Below are 21,347 nucleotides of genomic sequence, written 5' to 3'. Positions count from 1 at the left end.
TGTGCTCCTCCCCGAGTTTAATTAGGCTCCCGAGGTGGAATTATACTAAAAAGAGGATGGGACGCATGCCTCCACAAGACTTCATTGGTCCCGGGAGACAACATCCCCTGGGGCTGTACCTTTTTTTAAAAGAGGAGGTGGGGCCACATGGCCTCCCTCCCTGAGCCTTTCTAAGCCCCTGGGAACCTATCCCCTGAGGTTGCAGGTGGGTGCCTTGATGCCCACAAACAACACAATAGGGCCCGTGGATGGAACCCCAGGGCTCCTGCTGCCCCAGCCGGCTCCGTAAAGTGCCAAAAAAAACTGTGCTGTGCAACTTGGAGTTCCACGAGTGCTGGAGTTTGGGTAAGTTGCCATGTTCACGCTGATTTCCAGCACCAGCAGTTTCTCGTGAACGCATCACGCGGCACGCCAGAAGGCATTAACTTCTTTCTGCTGCTCGAGTAGATTTTCTACTCGAGCTGCAGCTTCCTCAACGCAAGCATTAGCTTTCTCATCGCGAGCAGTCAGGGCATACCGCTCCAGTTCAGAAATCTTGCTTGCGCTCGCCAGCTGATTTCTTGCGCTCGCCAACTTAGCATTGGCGAGGCGGAGTGAGAGAAAAAACTCTGCTCCGCATCACTTTGCAGAGATTTTCGGAACTCCGTGTGGAGTGGAGAAAACTCTGCAAGCTTTGCCAGTGGATAGGAATTCTTCACCCACCCCTACGGATGGGGTCCCCAGGGACTTTCTATGCTTTGAAGTGGGCAGTGTAGCCCCCCCATTTTATTATACACTTCATCCTCGCGAATAGGGTCCCTGTGGTAATCAGTGTCCCTATGGGAATGAGAGGGCTGAATCTGCTCTTAAGCGGTAGACGCCCACCTCTTGAGAGGGTTTCAAAGGAGAGCTCCCATCTCACAATGTGGAATGAGGTCCCTTTCTCTGTTCTGTGAAACACTGATGTCTGTCTCCAGGGGCTTTAGTGCTGGTGGCGCCCCGTGCAACAATCTTTTTTGGCGCCCACCCCATGACTTCCCCCTCAGACTCCCTCACTACCACCCAGCAAAGGTACCCCTCATCTCACCACAGCCCCTCTCACATATATTTAATTTGTTTTAATGCGCTGGTAAAGGCTGGTTTTACTAATTCACTCAGCTATCCACATAAAATACAGTTCTATTCTTTGCAGCAGGCGTATTAACACCCTGCGTTACTTTATGGCGAGTCAAAACTGCCACTGGACAAAACTCTGATTTGTCTCTCTCTCGCAGGAACATTAACCACATGAGTATTCTTGACATTTTTATTGCTGCCTGAAGGCTGGACGCATAAGGAACTCAGCAGCAGGTGCTTTTAAATAGTAAGTTGTCGTTAACCACAGCGCCCCCACCTGAGGTCAGCGCCCAGTGTGGCCGCCCCAGTCCTATTGCCCTAAAGCCGGCCCTGCCTGTCTCTTATCCTCTAGGACTGAAAGCCCATTCTCTGCTCTTAGACTAAAGATGTCTGTCTCTTACTCTGTCGGCATGTCTGAGAGCACCTCTTCCGCTCTTGGACCAGTGTTGCATGGCTCTTACCCCATGAGAGGGAGAGCACGGTCTCTTAAATGTTGCACGACAAGGGCGCGTCTCTGCCTCGCCTCTGTGACAGAGGAGTCTCTTCACCTTTGAGTGAGACAGAACCCACAGTAACAGGGTGTCAGAGACTGGCGGCTTTTCAGGCGCGAAGGTGGTAGCTGTGTTTGTTTATTATTGCTTACTATCGTCCCATATCTGCATCACTCCGGTGTCAATCGTTGTAATGCATCACTGAGCCATCCCTCAGCGCCCCCGCCTTTCGCGTCTGTATGGGATCATCTCGAGCAGACAGTGAATTCCCTCCACAGTGTAACACTGATCACACCTATGGATGTCATTTAGGGGTCACCAGGGATCACAGCTGCGACTCCTGGCTTGCCCCTTGCGACCCCTGGCACTGTCTTTGCATCCCCTGGCCTCAAAGGTAGCAAAATAAGTGGCGAAGGGTTCGGGGACGACACAGCAAACTTACATTTAAAAAAAAAACCTTACTTGAGTCCGCTCTTCTGCCTCCACTGCAGGCACAGGCTCCCAGCCTGCCCTGCCGCCAATCCGAACTCTGCTATCATGTTGCTGGCAGCATGAAAGCAGCGTTCAGATTGGCTGGAGCGCCCTGGCTTCACGCTCCGAGGCAGACTGGGAGCCTCTGCCTGCTCTCTCCAAACTGGCAACACACTGTCAGGTTTGAGAGAGCCCAGTGCACATGTGTGTTTGGCCGGCCCAAGTCTCTGCCATCGCCCGAGGCCCCGCCCCCTGAAAAATAAAAACGATAACAAATACGGTTTATTATCATTTTTATTTTTCAATTTGCAGCTGCTGCTGCTGCTGGCAGGGTGATGCTGCAGGAACCCAGGTGGCAGTTCTTCTTTATGGTAGTAGGTTGGGGGCTCCACTTCCTTGTTTTCACTCCGTTTGTTTATCACACTAATAGTACATAATATCACAACATTCACTATTAGTGTAATAAAAATGGGGTGCAATTTGCTGGAATATTACCCTTTTCGGCAGATGAGGTAAGCAAACAACACTTTTAAATGTATGCTGTGTGCCTGCTTGTCGGTGAGAGTGTGTGTATGTGTAAACATATGTGTGTGAGAGAATGTAAAGGTCAAAATGTATATGATGCCACTACTGTGACCCCGGGAACTTTGGTGAATTGACATCCATGATGACACCTAGAATGGAATGGGTGTGAGAGGGGCCTGCCTCGGTTTTGTGTGGCTACTCCATATACTACAAACTTCTGCAGGGTTATCAGGCGTTATTGTGGGTTCTGGGCGTATAATATTGCGGGGCCCTCTGTACCCTACTTTGTTTTTTCGTAGATGATAAAGGCACCTGTTACTAAGTGTTAGTAGGAGAAAAACATTGAGTTTGATGTCATCTAGTCGTATGGCGACTTACGCTGCCTCAATATTGAGAAAGATGGCAGGTTTACTCCAATTAAAAAATCACAAATACATTTTACTGAATAAAAGTGAGTCCCCGAAAGTGCGGAGACTGAACTCACCATCCTGTAGGCGTGTTAATACCAAACCACAAACAAGCAGAGAAGTATGTTTGCAGATCCTTAGTAGGAATACATTGGACATTCTGGGTGAGTACCTAAGGCGAGACATGGGGTTTTCTGAGCAGGTGACTATTATGGTGAGTACTTGAGGAGAGGGGTAAGATGTCCCTGAGCCGGTGTGTCTCAGGGTGAGTCCCTGAGATGAGGGGTGAGGTGTCCCTGAGCCGGTGTGCCTCAACGGGAGTCCTTGAGGGGAGGGGTGAGGTGTTCCTTAACAGGATTATATCAGTGTGAGTCCCAAAGACGAGGGGTTGAGATACTTCTCGGTCAGGGTGAGTCCCAGAGGTGAGGGATGAGATGCTTCTCTGTAGGTGAACATCAGGGTGAGTCCCAGAGGCAATGTGTGAGATACTTCTCGGTAGGAGTATATCATGTGAGTCCCAGAGGTCAGGGGTGAGATGCTTCTCTGTCGGCGTATATAAGGGTGAGACCCAGCGGTGAAGGATAAGATGGTCATCTGTGGGCGTATACCAGGGTGAGCCCCAGTGGTGAGGGGTCAATTGTCCTATGTGGGCGTATATCAGGGTAAGGCTCAGAGGTGAGGTAGTTAGCTTCTGTCTGGTTGCCACCTGTCTGGTTAACATGTTTTAGATGTTTGCATCTCAGTACTTCTGGAGAATGTGCATTGTAGCTTCTAAACAATCCATTTGCTGTTTCTGAGCACTGAAGCTATGACCCAGACAATAGTCTCTACCGGGTACCAGAGATGCTGCCACTCCATGGGTGGGGGGGTTCTTGGCTGTGTGATACAAGGGCTGGCATACCCCAGTGTTTTGATGCTGCATTAGTGGCTGGATTTGGTCATACCAAGCTGTCTTTCCACTGTCCATTATCCCAATCCTTGAGTCCAAGACCTGGCAAAAACTCATCCTTGCTCCCCTCTCTTTCAACAGGACCCTGCTTCTCAACAATTACAGCTTCATGCGGGACTTCAACGTCTGGCACCCCTTCGTCACCATTGGCATTTACTGCTCCATGATCTCAGCCTCCATGAGCAACCTGATCGGAGCCTCCCGCATCCTCTACGCCTTGGCCAAGGACGACCTGTTTGGTAAGTGGTCTACAGGCACTCCATGTGGTTCAGACCAAGTGGTTCATTCTTGGGTCCCTTTGCAGTAGGACATTTGTAGAACTGGTCTTCTAAAGGTCATCTTGAGTTAAAAAGTACCAAGACCAAGGGTAGATGGCATAATCATACTTGGACCACAGGAAAGAAAGGAACAAAGGAAGGAGACAGGTTTGCTTCATAGGTGAAAAACTAAAGGACGAAACCGTATAACTGAAGGTGACCACCCATCCTTTATAAATAGGGCTCCTGGTTCTATGGTATTTTTTTATTTTTATATTTCTGTCTGTATTTATCCACATTTATTTTTTGCGACTCTTTTCTGTATTTATCCACATTTTTTGGGGGGTGGGGGCGGGTTTGTGAAAGAAAATGAAGCAGAAACTGGAATACCTCCGATTGTACTCGTCCAATAAATGTACACCCTTGCTTGAAGGCGCGACAGGTTCCATTGGTATGAACACTCACAGAAGACAAATCAATGTACCTTTATGAAAACAGGCAGATTTTAGTAACAACCATGTGCATATATACTGCAGTTTAGGCCTCATTCCTAAAATATATTTCTTTTTCCGATCATTTACCTGTCAATCCACACTGCTGCTGCCCAGGCAGTCATGACTTGAGGGCATTTAGAATCACTCAAAAACAGCCTAATTTCTGTTTTTATCCACATTTAAAAATAAACACAGGATAATAAATGGTTTTCAGTCTGTATGTATCTATGAAAATCAGTAAAAACGGAAAACTGTGAGCCTTGTTTATAAAGCAGGAGACCAGCAGCAATTTGTTGACTGGCCAGCCAGGCTGTTGTGGATGTGGCCGGGGAGTAAACAAAAAGAATCACTTGGGGGGCAATAAGGAGGGCATGGGGTGGGGGACACGAGAGAGAGATCAACACTGAAGTGAAAGGAGAAGCACATAGCTGAGAGCAACACTGAAAGTGAAGATGGGGAGATGCACATAGGTGAGAGAGCAACACAGAGTGCAGGGGCGATAAGCACATGATCAAGACAGAGCAACACAGAGTGTTACGGAGAGAGAAACACATGAAGGAGACTGCTCCAAAATGCATCCACTTTCATAGAGTGCTTAGGCAAAAAGAAAAAAGTAGTTTCCCAAAAGTGAGCAATGGAAGGACTCAAGTAAAGAGGCTAGGCTCCAGTGGCGGGACAAACATATTGGTCGAGGCAAGCCATTGATTAAGAAGCAAGCAAATGAGTGACAATAAAGCTACCCAATGGCAAGCGATGTGTGGGCTTGAAGCCCTCTGTAAGTTTTTGGTAAGCTGACAATGGGTCTTTTGTCTTTTAGGCGAGAACTACAAAGGTGCTGTACTGTAGGTTAATGAACAAACAGGCCTAAAGCACAGTGCCAAGCAGAGCCAAAATGTTGATAGAAATGAAAGTGAGGCGCAAATCACGAAGACAATGGATGAGTACTATGCTTTATGTGGGATGTAAACCGAGATGTGGGTTAATAAATGTACTACTAATAGTTTCCCGGGTTCAAGCCTGCAACCACGAACTAGTGACAAAGCAGCCATAATAACACCGGTGTGTGGAACAAAATGAGTGGCCAAACTGTCATGGACCAGGGTCGTGTGTCTGCTTGCAATATTCCAAATTACATACAACCTTTTTAACAACATGCCTGAATTTAATACATAGGGCACCTTTCACCAGGTCCATTATAATTCAGATATTTAGCAGAGTAGATCCAGAAATGGTAAATATACCACACCACCATGTCCGGGGACAGCCAACCCACCACCACACTAGGGAAACAGACCCCACTCTCAGCCAACCCATGCCAAGGAGAAACTAGGAGACCTTGCTGACATGTGCCAGGACACTCAGTACTGTGCCAATTGCCACCTGGCACCACGATTCCCTGGAAAAGGAATTCTAAAGTACAATGAGAGAAGCAGGAGGTTTTCAGGCAATTTTTGGAGGTCTCTCAATCGAGGGCTTTAAGGATAATAGTGCCTGGCGTCTTCAGTGGTTTCTTTTCTATTGTCCCTTACTGCTTAAGCGCTTTAAATGTATGACATCATATCTCGTGGGCTGAAGTTGCTTGGACCTTTTGTTTTCTGTTGGTTATCATTTTACCTGGTGGTTTGTACTTCCTGTAGGTGAAGACCCCTGCTGTTACAGGTTTATATCATTGTGTGCAATTTGTTGGTCATACTTGAGCAACCTGGCAAAGTCAGATTACCAGACTCTTCCCATGTCCATGTTTTTGGAGATTTTTTTTTTAATGTTAAACCTCATGCAGACCAAGAGTCATTTAAATTGTTCCACGTGGAGGTAACTATGCATCTGATACTTTATGGAAGTTTACTGGTCTCCTTTTAGCTATTTATTGCAATGTTCAGACATTTACAGAAGCAAACCCCTTGCTTAGTTGATTGGTAAAATGAGGTGGTCTCACCAGATACCAGTAGTTATGTTACCACCCATTTACCTTCCACTATACGTTGAGGTCGGAATGAGCATAGCGCGCGGGCCTTGGAATTATAGGGCCATGTATGGCATGTTTTTTTTTCCAGAAATCCAGGCTTTTTCTTTTCTCATTTTGCACCTGAATTTAGCAGCTGGAAACTGTGAGCTGGAGTGAGCAAGGTAAAACGTATATTTATCGGGTGGTAATTCCAAAGACAACCTGCAGAATTACCACGCGGCACAACACGTAATGACTCCCTTGGTATAAACATCCCGAACTGATCAGTACATCCGATACAATTGTCAAAGCACGAGGTATTGCATTAAGACCATCAGATTTAAAAGGATTTGTACAATGGGGCTTTTTTTTAAAGATCCTATCTCTAGAAACCTCTAGTCCACCTTTTGACTTCTGTGGACCCCCAGTGAATCATTACTAGAATCGGGGGACCCACACCCCACTGAATCATTATCGAGAGGTGGGGACATCGGCCTAAGCAATTTGTGTGATTTGAACCTCAAAACACAGCACAAAAATACATAAACAATTATGCTCTAAGCCAGTGGTTGCCAACCTCTGGTCCGGGGACCCCTGGGGGTCCGCAAAGCCTCCTCAAGGGGTCCGCGACTGCTTAGAATATTACATAATATTAACAGAATAGGCCCCCAGCTTTCATTAATGACTTAGTGGGGGTCCTCGGATTCCAGTAATGATAAAGTGGGGGTTTACAGAAGTCAAAAGGTTGGGAACCACTGCCCTAAGCAAATGCTCACTTATTGAAATGTTTTGTTGAACAAATATACAAAAAGGTGTCACATTTTCAATTTTGCTTCTTTATTTTATTTACTTTATTTAAAAGTAATATTATTGAATCTTGTGACACGGTCGCAGACCCCTTGAATAGGCCTCGAGGACCACCAGGAGTCCTTGTACTGCAGTTTAAGAACCACTGCTCTAGTCCTCCGATGCAGACACCTCTATAATGCGTAACTATATCTGCTCTCCCAAGCTACTCATAAAGTTAATTGTCCGAAGCGAGTAACTTTGCTATGAACATAGGATTGCATAAGCACCTGGGAGGTCCCTGGGTGGGATTAATAAGCAACAAGTATACACCTAATACTTGCTTGAGTGAGTTTTTAGTCTCAACTACTACATTATAGGAGACCTTACATTTCCAGGTGAGCTTTCGTAGCACAAAAAATTGACTTCAAACTCTCCAGCAGCCTTTTTCTGAAATTGATCTTATTACCTCCTTGTTTGTTCTTGGAACCTTGTTGCTAAGATCCATGGACCAGAAGCCATATGCTCAGTTGTACCGCTTAATTCCACTTAGCTTGACCACCATAAGTAGAGGCTCTGACAGCTTAGAAGGTTGCCTGAAAGCAGAACCGCGAGCAGCGACGCCCCCACTGTACGGTACTCGCTGTGATTCATGCTGACATTAGAAATACTCCATCACCATTATTTGGCCTTGCATTTAGGGCCCTCTTAGCTGGTAATTTACTCCCCAATGGGAGGAAGCAGCAGCATAGAGGGAGAAAAAAAAACAAGCCACTTAAAGCGAATAGAAATTGTGCACAGAGAAGAGACAGAGCGGGCAGGGCTCGCTGGAAGGAATGAATTACTCCGCCGCAAGCATGAGAAATAGTGGTTGGAGAACCTGAGGCGGTGTTGTGTTGTCAGGAGCATTAGATGCTATAAAAATGCAATTACAAGTCCCTGAAGTGTGTTTCATTGAAAGGGTACCTTACTACTCCATTGGTTATGCTTGCTCAAGAGTATGGGTTGGTAATGTGTCCTCTGAGACAAGAGTTTCAGTGTCATGCGTGATGAGCAGAGGGGTGCTCTTATAATGTCACATGTAACTGAGATTATGCATGGATTGGAGCAACAAGGAGATATCTTCACTTAACCTTATGTGTACCATTGTTGCGTTTGGATAATAAAGTGTGGTTTTATAATTCTACAGCTGAGGGTGGTGTGGGCAGCAGAAGTGAGACGTGCAAGAGGTTGAATGCAAAGGATGCTTGGTTAAGGCCAGGTCCTGCAGACAATCTCCATTGCACATGCCAAAAGGCTTGTGCAGTTGGGGTTGAATCAGGGCCTGCTAATGGAAACATATATAAGAAACACCATCCATAGAAATGCACAGCATGGGGTTGGATGCACATCCCCTGCACCTGAGAAAGGTGTAAGGAATAAATATCCAGCCTGCCCCTGAGCAAATGGGAGGGGAAGATGCACTCTTACTTCCCTTGGCCATGGAGCACATGTTTTAAATACACCCTCTTGCCCTTGGGTAAAGCAGCAGGTTAGATCTAGCAATAGTCCTTTAAAGCAATGGGCAGGGTATAAGAGATAGAACACACATCTCCCACCTGGGCAAAGCAGTGTGTGGAGCAAATCTACCACCTGTCTTGGGGCAAAGACAATGGTTAAAGTCAGCTAATCCTGCCTCTTTGCAAAAATCGAGCAAAGCAAGAAGTGGGGGTGCTAATCTGCTCCTTTGCCTGCATGCTGAATGCACTATTTGCTGTTGTAAACATTGAACCTGGACAACAATTGGCTGTACTATGCCACCTTCATCCTCTAAATAGGTGAGTCAATCAAGGCCGGGACAGCTGCCCCAGCCCCACATTCACAGTCCCAGCTGCCAGTGGTCCTACTTCCCCTTACCCGGTTTAAAAGATGAGGGGGGGACGACAGCTGCACTAGCACCCGCTTCACAGTCATACTCCGTATGCGGCATAAAAGGTGAGGGGGTGAGAACCGACAGCTGCACTGGCACAGTGAACAGTCCTACCCCTCCTTATGTGGTATAAAGGACCCGAGAGACTTCAAGAACTTCCGCCCCATCTCCCTGCTCCCATTCCCGCCCAAGGTCATCGAGAAGATCGTCAACTGAAAACTGACCCACTACCTCGAAGAAAACAACATCCTGGACCCATCCCAGTCAGGGTTCCGCAGCAAACACAGTACTGAAACCGCCCTCATCGCCACCACCGCCGACATCAGGGCCCTGCTTGACAACGGCGAAACCGCGGCCCTCATCCTCCTGGACCTCTCTGCCGCCTTCGACACCGTCTGCCACCGCATCCTACGCACACGCATCCACAATACAGGGATCCGGGCACAAAGCTCTGGAGTGGACCACCTCCTTCCTCTCCGGCAGAACCCAGAGCGTCCGCCTCCCCTTTTCCGCTCTGAAGCCTCCAAGATCATCTGCGGCGTTCCCCAAGGTTCGTCCCTCAGCCCTACACTTTTCAACGTCTACATGGCCCGCTCACCCGCGTCGCCTGGCTGCACAACCTCAACATCATCTCCTACACCAATGACACCCAACTGATCCTCTCCCTCACCAAGGACCTCCTCACTGCCAAATCCAACCTCCATGAAGGAATGAAGGCCATCGCCGAATGGATGAGGAACAGCAAACTGAAGCTGAACTCAGATAAGACGGAGGTCCTCATCTTCGGCGCCAACCCCTCAGCCTGGGACGACTCCTGGTGGCCGACCGCTCTGGGAGCAGCCCCAACACCCACCAACCACGCACGCAACCTGGGGATCATCCTCGACACACTCTCCATGACCAAGCAAGTCAGCGCCATCTCCTCATCCTGCTTCAACACACTCTGCATGCTCCGCAAGATCTACAGATGGATTCCCACAGATACAAGAAGAACAGTCACCCAAGCCCTCGTCAGCAGCAAACTTGACTACGGAAACACCCTCTACGCAGGAGCCCCAGCCAAACTCCTCAAACGACTGCAACGCATACAAAATGCCTCCGCACGCCTGATCCTCGATGCCCACCACCTCAGCCACATCACTCCCCTTCTGAGAGACCTACACTGGCTCCCTGTCAACAAAAGGATAACCTTCAAGCTCCTCACCCACGCACACAAGGCGCTCCACAACACCGGTCCAGCCTACCTCAACAGATGACTCACCTTCTACACCCCATCCCGCCAACTCCGTTCAGCCGACCTCGCCCTTGCCACTGTTCCCCGCATCCTTAGAGCGATTATTAGAGGCAGTTCCTTCTCCCACCTTGCCACCAAGACCTGGAACACCCTTCCCTTGCCCCTACGACAGACCGAAGACCTGCTGACTTTCAGGAAGCGGCTCACAACTTGGCTATTTGAGCAGTAGCAGCACCCTCCCCCCCTCTGCACCTTGAGACCCTCATGGGTGGTAGGGCACTCTACAAATACACTGATTGATAAAAGATGAGTGAGAGGGACGTCAAAGAGATCAGGCAGCTGCTCTGGCAACGGGTTCACAGTGTCCCACTCCTTCTGAAGCAAAATAAAAGGTGAGGGAGAAGGTGGACAGACAGCTGCAATGGCACCCTCTTCTAAGTGTCCGACACCTCCTGACGCACGATAATAGGTGAGCGCGAGGGAAGACCGATAAATGCACTGGCCCCCTTTTCACAGTGTCCGACTCCTCCAGATGCACAATAAGCGCGAGGGAAGACCAACAAATGCACTTACACGCTCTTCACGGTCCTCCCCCTACTGGCCCGGCATAAACGATGAGGGAGAGTGAGGGCTGACAGCTGCCTCAACACTCAGTTCACAACAATGAACAGGAAATGTTATGGGTGAGGCTTGTCTCAAACATTAGAAGAGCCGTAGCTCTATAAAAAACAATAAAATAATTGAGAAAAATAATATTAAAGTGGTCGAGGTATGGTGCAGGGGTGGGCGGAATGTTATATTCTGCCCACAGAATTTGGTTACAAGAGTAATGTGGAGTTCTGGCCGAATTCGGTCTATCACAACCTAGCGGAATTGTTTTCTCGCAAGGCTCCAGAAATGCAAGCTGGCAATCAGGATTTGGCATCCCCTAGTGCGGTGTTCTAACACGGGCAGTCCCTGTCAGAGGGCTACCTCTTGGGAAGACTTTCTGGTGCTCAAGTAGATTTTCTACTCAAGTGGTATCAGAACCAACATGAATGGCCAGGATCTTGTGCACTGCATGGTGCAGTTCATGGTGATTTTTTTAGCACTGCTCGGCTACCAGAGCTAAATTGATCGCTAGTTCACAATAACAAAAATGACAAGAAGTTAGCACATTAAGGTTAGGGTGACCAGATTTTGAAAAGAAAAAACCGGGACAGGTCAGACATAAAAGTAGGACTAAAGCCCTTAGTCCCACTTTTACATCTGACCTGTCCTGTAAATGTGTGTACACACATACACAGAGGAGCAGGCAGCAGCAGACAGGCAGAAACCAATGAATTACTTTGTCAATTATTTTAGACTCAAGAGCTGCATGTGAATGGAGAGCACACCTTTCACTTCTGCCTCCCAGGTTGACCTGACTTTGTCCCAAAAACCGGGACATTTATTGAAAATGAACAAAAGTGTCGGGACACAGGGACAGTCCTCTAAAAACCGGGACTGTCCAGGAAATCTGGGACGTCTGGTCACCCTAATTAAGGTACAGCCGTTACTTGCCCCGAGGTTACAATTACTTTTGTCCTCAATTTCATAGAAGTACCTTCACATGCAAAAAATAATTACACAATCATAATTTCTGTTCTGTCACTCCAGCTACTTAGTCACACTATCATTTTAAACTCCTACACATTTATCCATCTGCCTTTGATTCTCTTATTCACATCTCCTTTTCACCCTCTACAAGAGAGGGCAAGGCTGGGAGTAAAGTGTACGCAGGGATGGGAGGATGGGAGCGAAGTTGAAGTAGTACCTTAACTTGCTTAAGGTAGCACCGTAATTTGTGAAGTTATTCCCCAATTAAGGTTGTGTGATCTGGCCACTTTTGCACACCTGCCAACTTTAACTCCCTTTTTAGGTCGAGCAGGCAAGCACTTTTCGACCTGTTGTGAGTATTCAGTGGGCATTTAACCACGCCCATCACTTTCACTCGTTCGTGGGCTTGCATTTTTTTTAAAAATCCCTTGATGTCATTGGTAAATGCTTTGTTTGTCCCGCCTTGGGGCGGTTTTGTTACCGCCTTGCAGACCGACCCTGTTACATGGATTATTGCACGATTGCCAATATACTTCAGCATGGGTGAACAATTTTTTTCTTTTGTCTCTCCTCTTCGTGCTCCATGGCAGCCAATGCGCTCACAGCGTGAACTCCATCGGTGGTATTGTAGCACTGGTCACATTGATCACACTGTTACCTAATTAGAGTCATTTCTTTTGGCTCTCCCCTTCACGCTCCATAGATTTCACAAAAACATTTGTGATTGCTAAATGTTTTACGTAAAAAAACACAGAAATCCTCGAAGCAGCACCCCTGACACAGCGGGAAAGTCGATACTACAATATTCACTGCACTCGAGGAAACTCACCACATAATGCTTTGCAGGCTAGTGCTTTTAGAAAATATTTTTGCTCATAATGCAGCCTGTGGTGCTCCTGGGACAATGGGACCACCACCAAAACGTTCACAACAACATGCTCTTTCCGTTTACATCATCTCTGAGTCCCATGCTAGGTTAGTAGGGACCCCAAAATAAAAACCCATCCCACCATTCAGTGTCCGTTTAAGCTCTCTCATGGCTGGAAATTTTGTTTTACAGCTGGGAGTAGTTTGTGTTGTAAGGGCCATGTTTGTAATATTATTGCAGTAGGCCTGTTAGCTCAGAAAATGTGTAAGGCACCACGCCCTCTAGGGGATAGATATATGGCTACACTGCATTACTTTCTTCCATTTTCTATCCATGTGGTTATGTCCTCTAGGTGCTAACTATATGGTTACATGACCATGCTTCTTACATACGCTATTTTCATTGTGGTGTCCTCTAGGAGCTGTTCTAAACTTTACCATCATCATTGTACAATATTCGCAGCATGGAAACTCGCCCCATAATGCTTGGCAGGGCATTACTTTTACAAAACATTTTTGCTTGTAATTCAGACTGTGGGGGTACTAGGACAATGGGAACACCTTAAAAACATTCACCACGGCGTGCTCTTTATGTCTACATCATCTCTGGGTCCCCACACTAGGTTAGTGGGGACCCCAAAATAATAACCCCTCTGACCATTCAGTGTCTGTTTAAGTGCTCTCATGGTTGTAACTTTTGTTTTACAGTTGGGAGTAGTTTGTGTTTTAAAGACTCTGTTTGTGGTTTAATTGCAGTAGGCCTGCTAGCCCTAAAAATGTGAAATGCGCTATGCCCTCTAGGGGCTAAATATATGGTTACACTGCATTACTTTCTGGCATTTTCTTTTCATGTGGTTATGCCCCCTATATGGTTACATGAACATGTTTCTTTCAAATGCTATTTTCATTGTGGTGTCCTCTAGAGGCTATTCTGAGCATTACAGTCCAATGCCAAAAGTTTATTTCTGATAAAGTTTTTATTGGGTTTACAAGATAATTGTATATGTTTTATTAACCTCTCCTTATTGCAATTATGACCAGAATTCGGACCAATTTAACATCCTTATTTTACTATGACTTCTTGAACACTCTTGATATGTTTGGGTGAGCCTTCCACTTTATTTCTCTTGTTTATCTTCTGTGACTGTCTTGTGTCTTTTGTTTGGGGAATTGTGTTAGCCAGCCATCAACTCTGATCGTGGGCTGGTGAATGTGGCATTCTATTGAAATTAGCATGGCAGATTTAAATTAGGATGCTAAATGGCAGCATTTCATTTTTGGCTGCAGATATAGGAAGAAGGTAAATGGGTGTGCTTTAGTTCTATGCAGGGCCGCTGGAATTATGTGGCAGAAAAAGACCAAATTACGAGGCAGGGTTAACCAATTTATGTGGCAAAAAAAGTCCAGTTATGAATTTACAACACCAAAAGCTGTAACTCAAGCAAATGTGAGACCTAGTGCATTGCAAATACTTGTTACTATAGTTTACATACACACTTACAACATGTTATATTCAGTCTCTCACCAACTCTGAATCACCAAAAAGGGTGATATTTTCAACATAAATGTGACATTTCCACCACTTGAACTTAATGTAAAAATGATTTCTAAAGTGCAAATAAAATATTTATCCTAAAAACACCCTCATCAATCTAATTTCCTATAAAATGATGTATTTGTGGGACGAATTGTTTGCAGACGTTTTTCAATATTTAAAGAGACTTAAAAGATAATCATAGGATTTTTTTTAAACAGAGAGCAGCTTTGATGTGGCTGTTCTTTCCTAGAAGTTTTTTTTATTTTTTTTATGCACCTGAGATAAAATTCACCAATGCCCAACAAACACGTAGACCCAAGGTATTTCCGAGCAGTCTGGAATATATCTTCCAAAGCCTACTGTAAAAAGTACAAACTTATGAGAACAGGCCTGGCAGTCTCTTGTGACTGCATCAGACAGGTGTGCAGTCCTTCCCCCTTGATGTCCAAGATAGAATCCTCCAACATGGAATGGAGTCACAGAATATTTCTTGTCCCAGCTAAGATAAGTATGGCTGCTGCCTTGTGCTGTGATCCCCAGCAACAGCACAATAGCACACATGTGTTTTTGAAAGGCTAAATTAATTTGAATCATTTTTGCTGTTTTGCGAATGGAGCAAATCAAATTTACCTCGGGGCAAAAAAATGGAGTAAACCATTTAGCATTGTTTATGATGTTTACATAATATGAAGGTTAAATACTTATTCTGCACTTTCAAAATATGAAATTGTGGGCGTGTGTTTAGGGATTGAGACTTTGTCAATCTCATCATGGGTCAGGCCAGAGGACTATCTCTCTCACATCATGCCATTGGCTGCTTTGATGTAACCTTCCAGCTCCACTTTAGTGCTTCCAGTGCAAAGCATGAGGGGCTATTTTACATTAACCTACTCCATGTTGCCACAATGCACCAAGCATGGTGAGTCCATTGTAAATGAGCTCTTCTTCTTCTGCTTTTTCAATCCTGGGAAAACAGTAACTTTGTGGCCACTATGCTACTATAATAGACATTGTGCCCAATTTACAAACTGCATTTTGTAGTTTTGTAGTACATAAAATAGTAATACAGCACTACTGCTCACAACCAAGACATTTCCATTCATCAACCTACAGCCGGAGACCTATGAGCCTGCCTAGCCTACCTTTTCTGTGCGGAGGTCTCTAGCACTCTCTGCACACCAAAGTGTGAAAAATTAGTACTAAAAGTGGGAGGGTCAAGCAGGAGTGGTTAGAAAATGGGGGATGCTTACTACTAATTGGGAGTTTTTAAAAACAATTACTATTGAAAATATTTCTGAGTGAATATAGTTAAATTCATTATTTAATTTAATGAGTTAATGTGCTGCAGCATTTTATTTTCTTATATCTTGGTTCAAAATACATATTTTAAATTAATTTACAGATAAATTATACATACAAAATTATTTATAGTTTTATGACGAAACTAATAATTTCGCTTTACTTTCCTATAGGGAGATTTCTGCCATGGTGGCAGAGATATCCACCTATTTGTACAGACTACTAGAAGTAAATTTACACTGGTAGTAGGAGGCTCCATCTGATTATTTGATGAGGTGGAGACATATAAATGTACACCTGGGTGTAAATATATACTCTAATTTGGTGAATAGGAACAAAATGTAGTATCCCCGCTAGATGTAGTAGTAAATACACATACGTAAATATAATAACTTTGTGAATCTAGCCAATTGCATTTGCTCTTAGTGATTCTGGTTGAAGTGCCTGCCTTTTTTTGGCAACTTTAAAAGCTGTGCACCTGCATATCTCACCCTCGCAAGTGCTAATGCTCTACATGAGGGCGATAACCTTTTCACCCACCTGGAGGTAAGAGGCAGCTAGCAACTTTTCACAGTACAACAACCACATTTCAAATTACAGTATGAGCAATATGGCTACACAAGGAAAACCACATCTGAAATAAAAGTTGACAGGGCTTTATTCCAAACTAATGCACAGGTTAATGTATACAATCCTCAAAAACAGATTATAAAGATATAGGACCACCATACGGTGGCCCAGGCCTGGAAAAAGCAAAGTTTTATCAACGTTAAACACATAAGACATTCTATAACTGCATCACAAAATAATAATTTACTTGGTGGTCACTATGTATGCGTAAATCACCATCCAACATGGAAACAAATAAAATGCATACAGTTAGTTACAGGTTAGGGAAATCCCTTCAGAATGTCACTAACTGACATACACTGGGCAGGTTGGAATTGGGGACAAAATGTAAAAAGCCTAAACAGGGCAAAAATAATTTGGAAGAATTACATCTGCGCCAAGTGAAGACTAACTAGAACTGGTAAAAGATAGTTAAAAATATACAGCATCAAAATTTGAAGCTCTCACAGGGTCAGACAAATCATGTCTAACTTTCAAGAATGGTTGGGAAGAGGGAAACACAAGCATTTAGTTCTGCACTTACAAAAGTCCACAGGGAAATGTACTCCATGCAGTAATTACAAGCAATAGTGACAAAAAGGGCAAAAGGGTTCAGCAAACTCTTAGGGAAACGGTTTTAGGAAAAAATGGCAAAGTGTCCATGGGCAGAGGAAATGCTTGAGGATTCAGGCAGACAAAAAGAGGTCGGCTTCAAAGCAAAGTCAGGGGAAGAATGTCACAAGTTCATCATGCAAATTAAAATCCACAGAATGTTCTGATTCATTGAAAGTTCTCAGTTTTTGGATCGAACGATTCCATTATCCAATCTGAAGACATCACTTGTTGTGCATTTGAAACAGTTCATCATTATCCCACAATCGTCATGGGAAAAGGGTCCATCTTTTTCTTCTGTACTCAGTTTGCAACAGTTTGGTACGTCATCTCACTCTAATGGAGTAAATACAATAGGAGGTTTGAGTTCCACTAGGAATTCAATGGGAAGTGTTTTATAAGAAACATAACTATCATTTCTTGTGAACAAACTCTGAAAGAAATGCACATTAGCAAGTGGAAAAGGACATCTGATCACAATTTCTCCTAAGTCACAGGCCTTACGAATTACAATGGTCAGGCTGAGCAAATAAAGTTAAATGCACATTTTAATTAAACAGTTTAAATCATTCAAAAATATTTTTTTTTTACTTGTTATTAAGAAATCATACTCCGCTTCACATTAAAGGGCATTTGAAAAATAAATATAATTATAACATTGCACTTATAAATCTGCAGCAGAACTGCACTGGGGCACAATGCATAATGTCATTAAGAGGTTAACGGTCAGATAACCAAAGTGTTTCAATGCTGGCTGTTAACTAACATGATGGGAAAACAGAAAATATCAAAACAAATTTCTTTACACCCATTGTTCATGTTATATTACTAGGGTAGATTATGCTATTCTACTGTGAATGCACATTACCATGGTTCACAAATGCACCACTTTACATCTAAACTGTTAGACATTATTACACTTGAATGAATATATGGGCACGCTAAAGACTGTTCTGTGAAAAATATAGGACATCTTTATGTCAAGTGCTTCACCTGTGATTGCTGCATTTGATGCTATCATTGGGGACATATTCTTTTTTATTTGTATGCAGTTGCAATGTTTACGTTTCTCCTATTCAGAAGGTCTCTGGTGTCCTCCTCACCTTCATTGAGTTGGATCCATGAGATTGCCCATGCTCAGTAGCTTTGTCGGCCATTTTAGATTGTTTGCTGATGCTATAAGTCTCATGACATTCAACAATCTGATCAGTTCTGAAGAAATCTCAGGTAGAGTATGCCTGTTGCTTAATAGTTTGGCGTATATTTGTGAGGTCAAGTTCTCTTTTCTTTTTTGGACCCAGTTCTGCAGCAGTAATTTTTCTGGCAGTAGATCTAAGTTCAACCAAAGCTAGTCAAACATGGTAATGCTGAGATACCTTACCAGGGAATAGTTCTGTGTCTAATCCCAGTCTGTCTTCAGTGTCTTTTATGTCAGTCCTCACCAGTAACAGGACTGTTCTGCGTACACAGACTTTCTGTGATGTGGACTCCTTCTGTGTTACAGAAGCATAACAAATGGTGCAAACGGATTTTCCATGAATTTTGTCAACACTTCTCCAGAACCCTTGAAAATTCCGTGCCAAACATGATTCACTGAGGGACATTAAGAGTGTTGAAGTGTTTGATTTAAGGGCAAAAATGAAGATTTTGCACAGTTTTTGCCACTTAAGATGTTCTTTTTTTTAACGTGATGTGCTTCACTAGTCAGTCATTGTAGTGTATTGAAAGCGTGCCGCAAATCTTTTCTGGTGGTAACAAAGATTAAAAGAATGCGCACAGATTTGCATTACACATGTTTTTTTTTTTTTTTTAATTTATTTGACTGAAGTCTAAATTTAGGGATGAAATCTGGGTACAAAGTCAGTTGTTGAAGTGCTGTTACCCCCACTGGATGATTACTTCTGCATTTAGTTTAGGAACTTCAATGTCCTGGTTAGTTCTATACTATAAGCAGGTCCACTGGAATAATGCAATTGTGCAACCGCAGAGATTTTTGCATTCTTATAGATTTAGCACGTTTGTCACATAATCCGTCACCTTCTACATAATCTGCAGAGTTAATAAAAAAATGTTTCTAGCTCAGACGGTTAAAAAAAGTTACTAAAAATGTAGCAACAAGTGCTGTCATGCGCTAGAAGGCCCTTTGAAAAACTGGACTTGTCACCTTTTTGTTGCTTATTGCTATATTTGGGGTTTAATCTGGTATTTATGAAGTGCAAACAATGCCCAGACAGTGCTACCAAGATTAGAAATGCTGAAATAACGAAGTGATAGTTTACAGAATTTGCCACATTATGCTGATAATTTGCATTTTCTTGTCGTACAATCTACTCAACCCTACCGCATAATTTGGCTCTTTCCTGCCACATAACTCCAGTGGCCCTGCCTATAGGATAGTAGCCAACAGCTGAGTGCTACAGTGGTCATTAGACCGTTAACAGCCCTTGTCCTGCATTATCGACCTGAGGCATTAAAGGCCCTCCGACACTCTATTCTCTTCACTGGAGCATCCAACATTCCAATGTTCTAATACAGCATAAAACTAGGGGTGGGCGTAAGTGGCGTATTTCTTTCTATCGTAATTACTGGTAATTACTGTCAACTTACTCGTAATTTTGTGAGAAGTGTTACCAAGCATTTGGAGTTATTTCCTTAGTGCAAAATGCACCCTTGCGTCCAAAATATTCCTTAGGATGATTCACTTTATTTGTAATAAAATAGCACTAAATGCTATAGGACACTTATAGAAGTAGCCAGCAGCCACTCACTCTCACTTAGTTCGTGGCTCCTGTACTCGTGCGGTAGGATTTGTGCTCCAAACTACTCTTAATTACTCAACCTGACGTAATTGCACAATTTTAGTAATTTTGCCTTACGAGTAATCCATAATTATGGAAATTTATCTGATTACTCTGGTGTAATTAAAAATTTCTCCCAGGCCTACATAAAACCAATGGACCTGGCGCGTCACAAGGAGATGGTGCCTCTCCATCAGCCTCCCCTGGTTGCTACGCCACGCATTCGATACTATCTATTCAATATTTTCTGCCTGTTCTTCATATTCATGCAGTTCTGCTCTTTCTGTCTCTAAGCTTCTTCTTTAAAAAGTGGTCTCGCACTTTTTGCTCAGTTTTGCACTAAATGCAAGTAGGAAATAAACAGGTCTCCAGAAGTAAAGTCTTTGAAATATAGGGAGTGCCCAGACCTGGAGGCAGCCTCATTACAGCATCATAGTTTGCAGCACCTCTTGATACGCTGCTGTAGCAGTCGGCATTTACGTGCAGCCCGCGCGCTGCTCCCCCCCCCCCCACCCGAGGAGCGCTTCAGCTTGATTCAAGAGTCCTCAGGCAGACTACCCCTGAGTTCTTGTTAAGAGAAACACATAAAATCCACAGTTTTGCACAACTTTATTCAGACCCAGGAAAAAGATGAGTGGGGTATGTCAACCAAACTTTTGCATTCTACACCTCCACTGTCATTTTCTAACACACCCGTTTCAACCTTGAAAAATGCAAGGCTGCCCACGGTTTGAGCCACATGGGCCTTTCAAAGGTTAGTGCCTGTGAGAGAATCTTTTCATTTCCCAAGAGTACAGTCCACCTCTGGATGCCATGAAATATAGTAGTGCTTACATCCTACAACTCAACTTGAGGGTTGTTCAGCGTAAGTTCAGGAGGCCCAGATTGATTGGTTCAATAGGGATGGATATATATACTAATGTGTACTATGTATGTAAAATATTTAAAAATATTTAGGAGGAACCTGGTGATAATAAAATCACAGCACATTAATTTATCAAATTGAACATGGATTAAATAATAAACCACTTTTAATTATAAGTATTAGTTATAGAGTTTTTGCCCACTATGCCATTCCACACTTAGGGCCTGATTGAGATATTGGTGGATAAGTTACTCCATCACAATGGTGACTGATATTCCGCCCCCCCATGAAATCCAAATCCCATTACATCCTATGGGATTTAGGTTTTGGCAGACGGGATATCTGTCACAATAGTGACACCAATATCTAAATCAGGCCCTTAGATCAGCCATACGCCAGCAAACCTTGGTCCTGTTCCATTACAGTCTAGCCTGAGCTGCCGTGCCAGGTCCTCTCCGAAAAGGAACAGAAGCAACCCTGGACTGAGACTGTGGTCCAAGGAGATTGCCATTCACTGGAAAAGTTCTAGTATGCCACCATCCTGTTTTACTTCTTTGTAAAATTGTGTCTCTAAAATGAACGGTGATGCCCGACGAGGGTCCTGAGCTTGCTGGGTCCT

The 21,347-nt window shown here is 44.1% G+C and overlaps 1 protein-coding gene across 1 annotated transcript in view; it reads left to right on the top strand.

Annotated features, from left to right (window-relative positions):
• The window catches only part of LOC138265281 (solute carrier family 12 member 9-like), a 452,520-nt gene that overhangs the window by 242,100 nt on the left and 189,073 nt on the right, over positions 1 to 21,347 (top strand). Inside the window, exon 7 of the mRNA XM_069212880.1 lies at positions 4,020 to 4,177. Coding sequence (XP_069068981.1) covers positions 4,020 to 4,177 — 158 coding nt within the window. The remainder of the gene's footprint in view (positions 1 to 4,019; positions 4,178 to 21,347) is intronic.

Source organism: Pleurodeles waltl, chromosome 11, assembly GCF_031143425.1.
Source record: "Pleurodeles waltl isolate 20211129_DDA chromosome 11, aPleWal1.hap1.20221129, whole genome shotgun sequence".
In the NCBI taxonomy this organism is placed as follows: domain Eukaryota; kingdom Metazoa; phylum Chordata; class Amphibia; order Caudata; family Salamandridae; genus Pleurodeles; species Pleurodeles waltl.
Note: the sequence above shows the minus strand (reverse complement) of the source record. Positions and strands in the feature narration are given on the sequence as shown.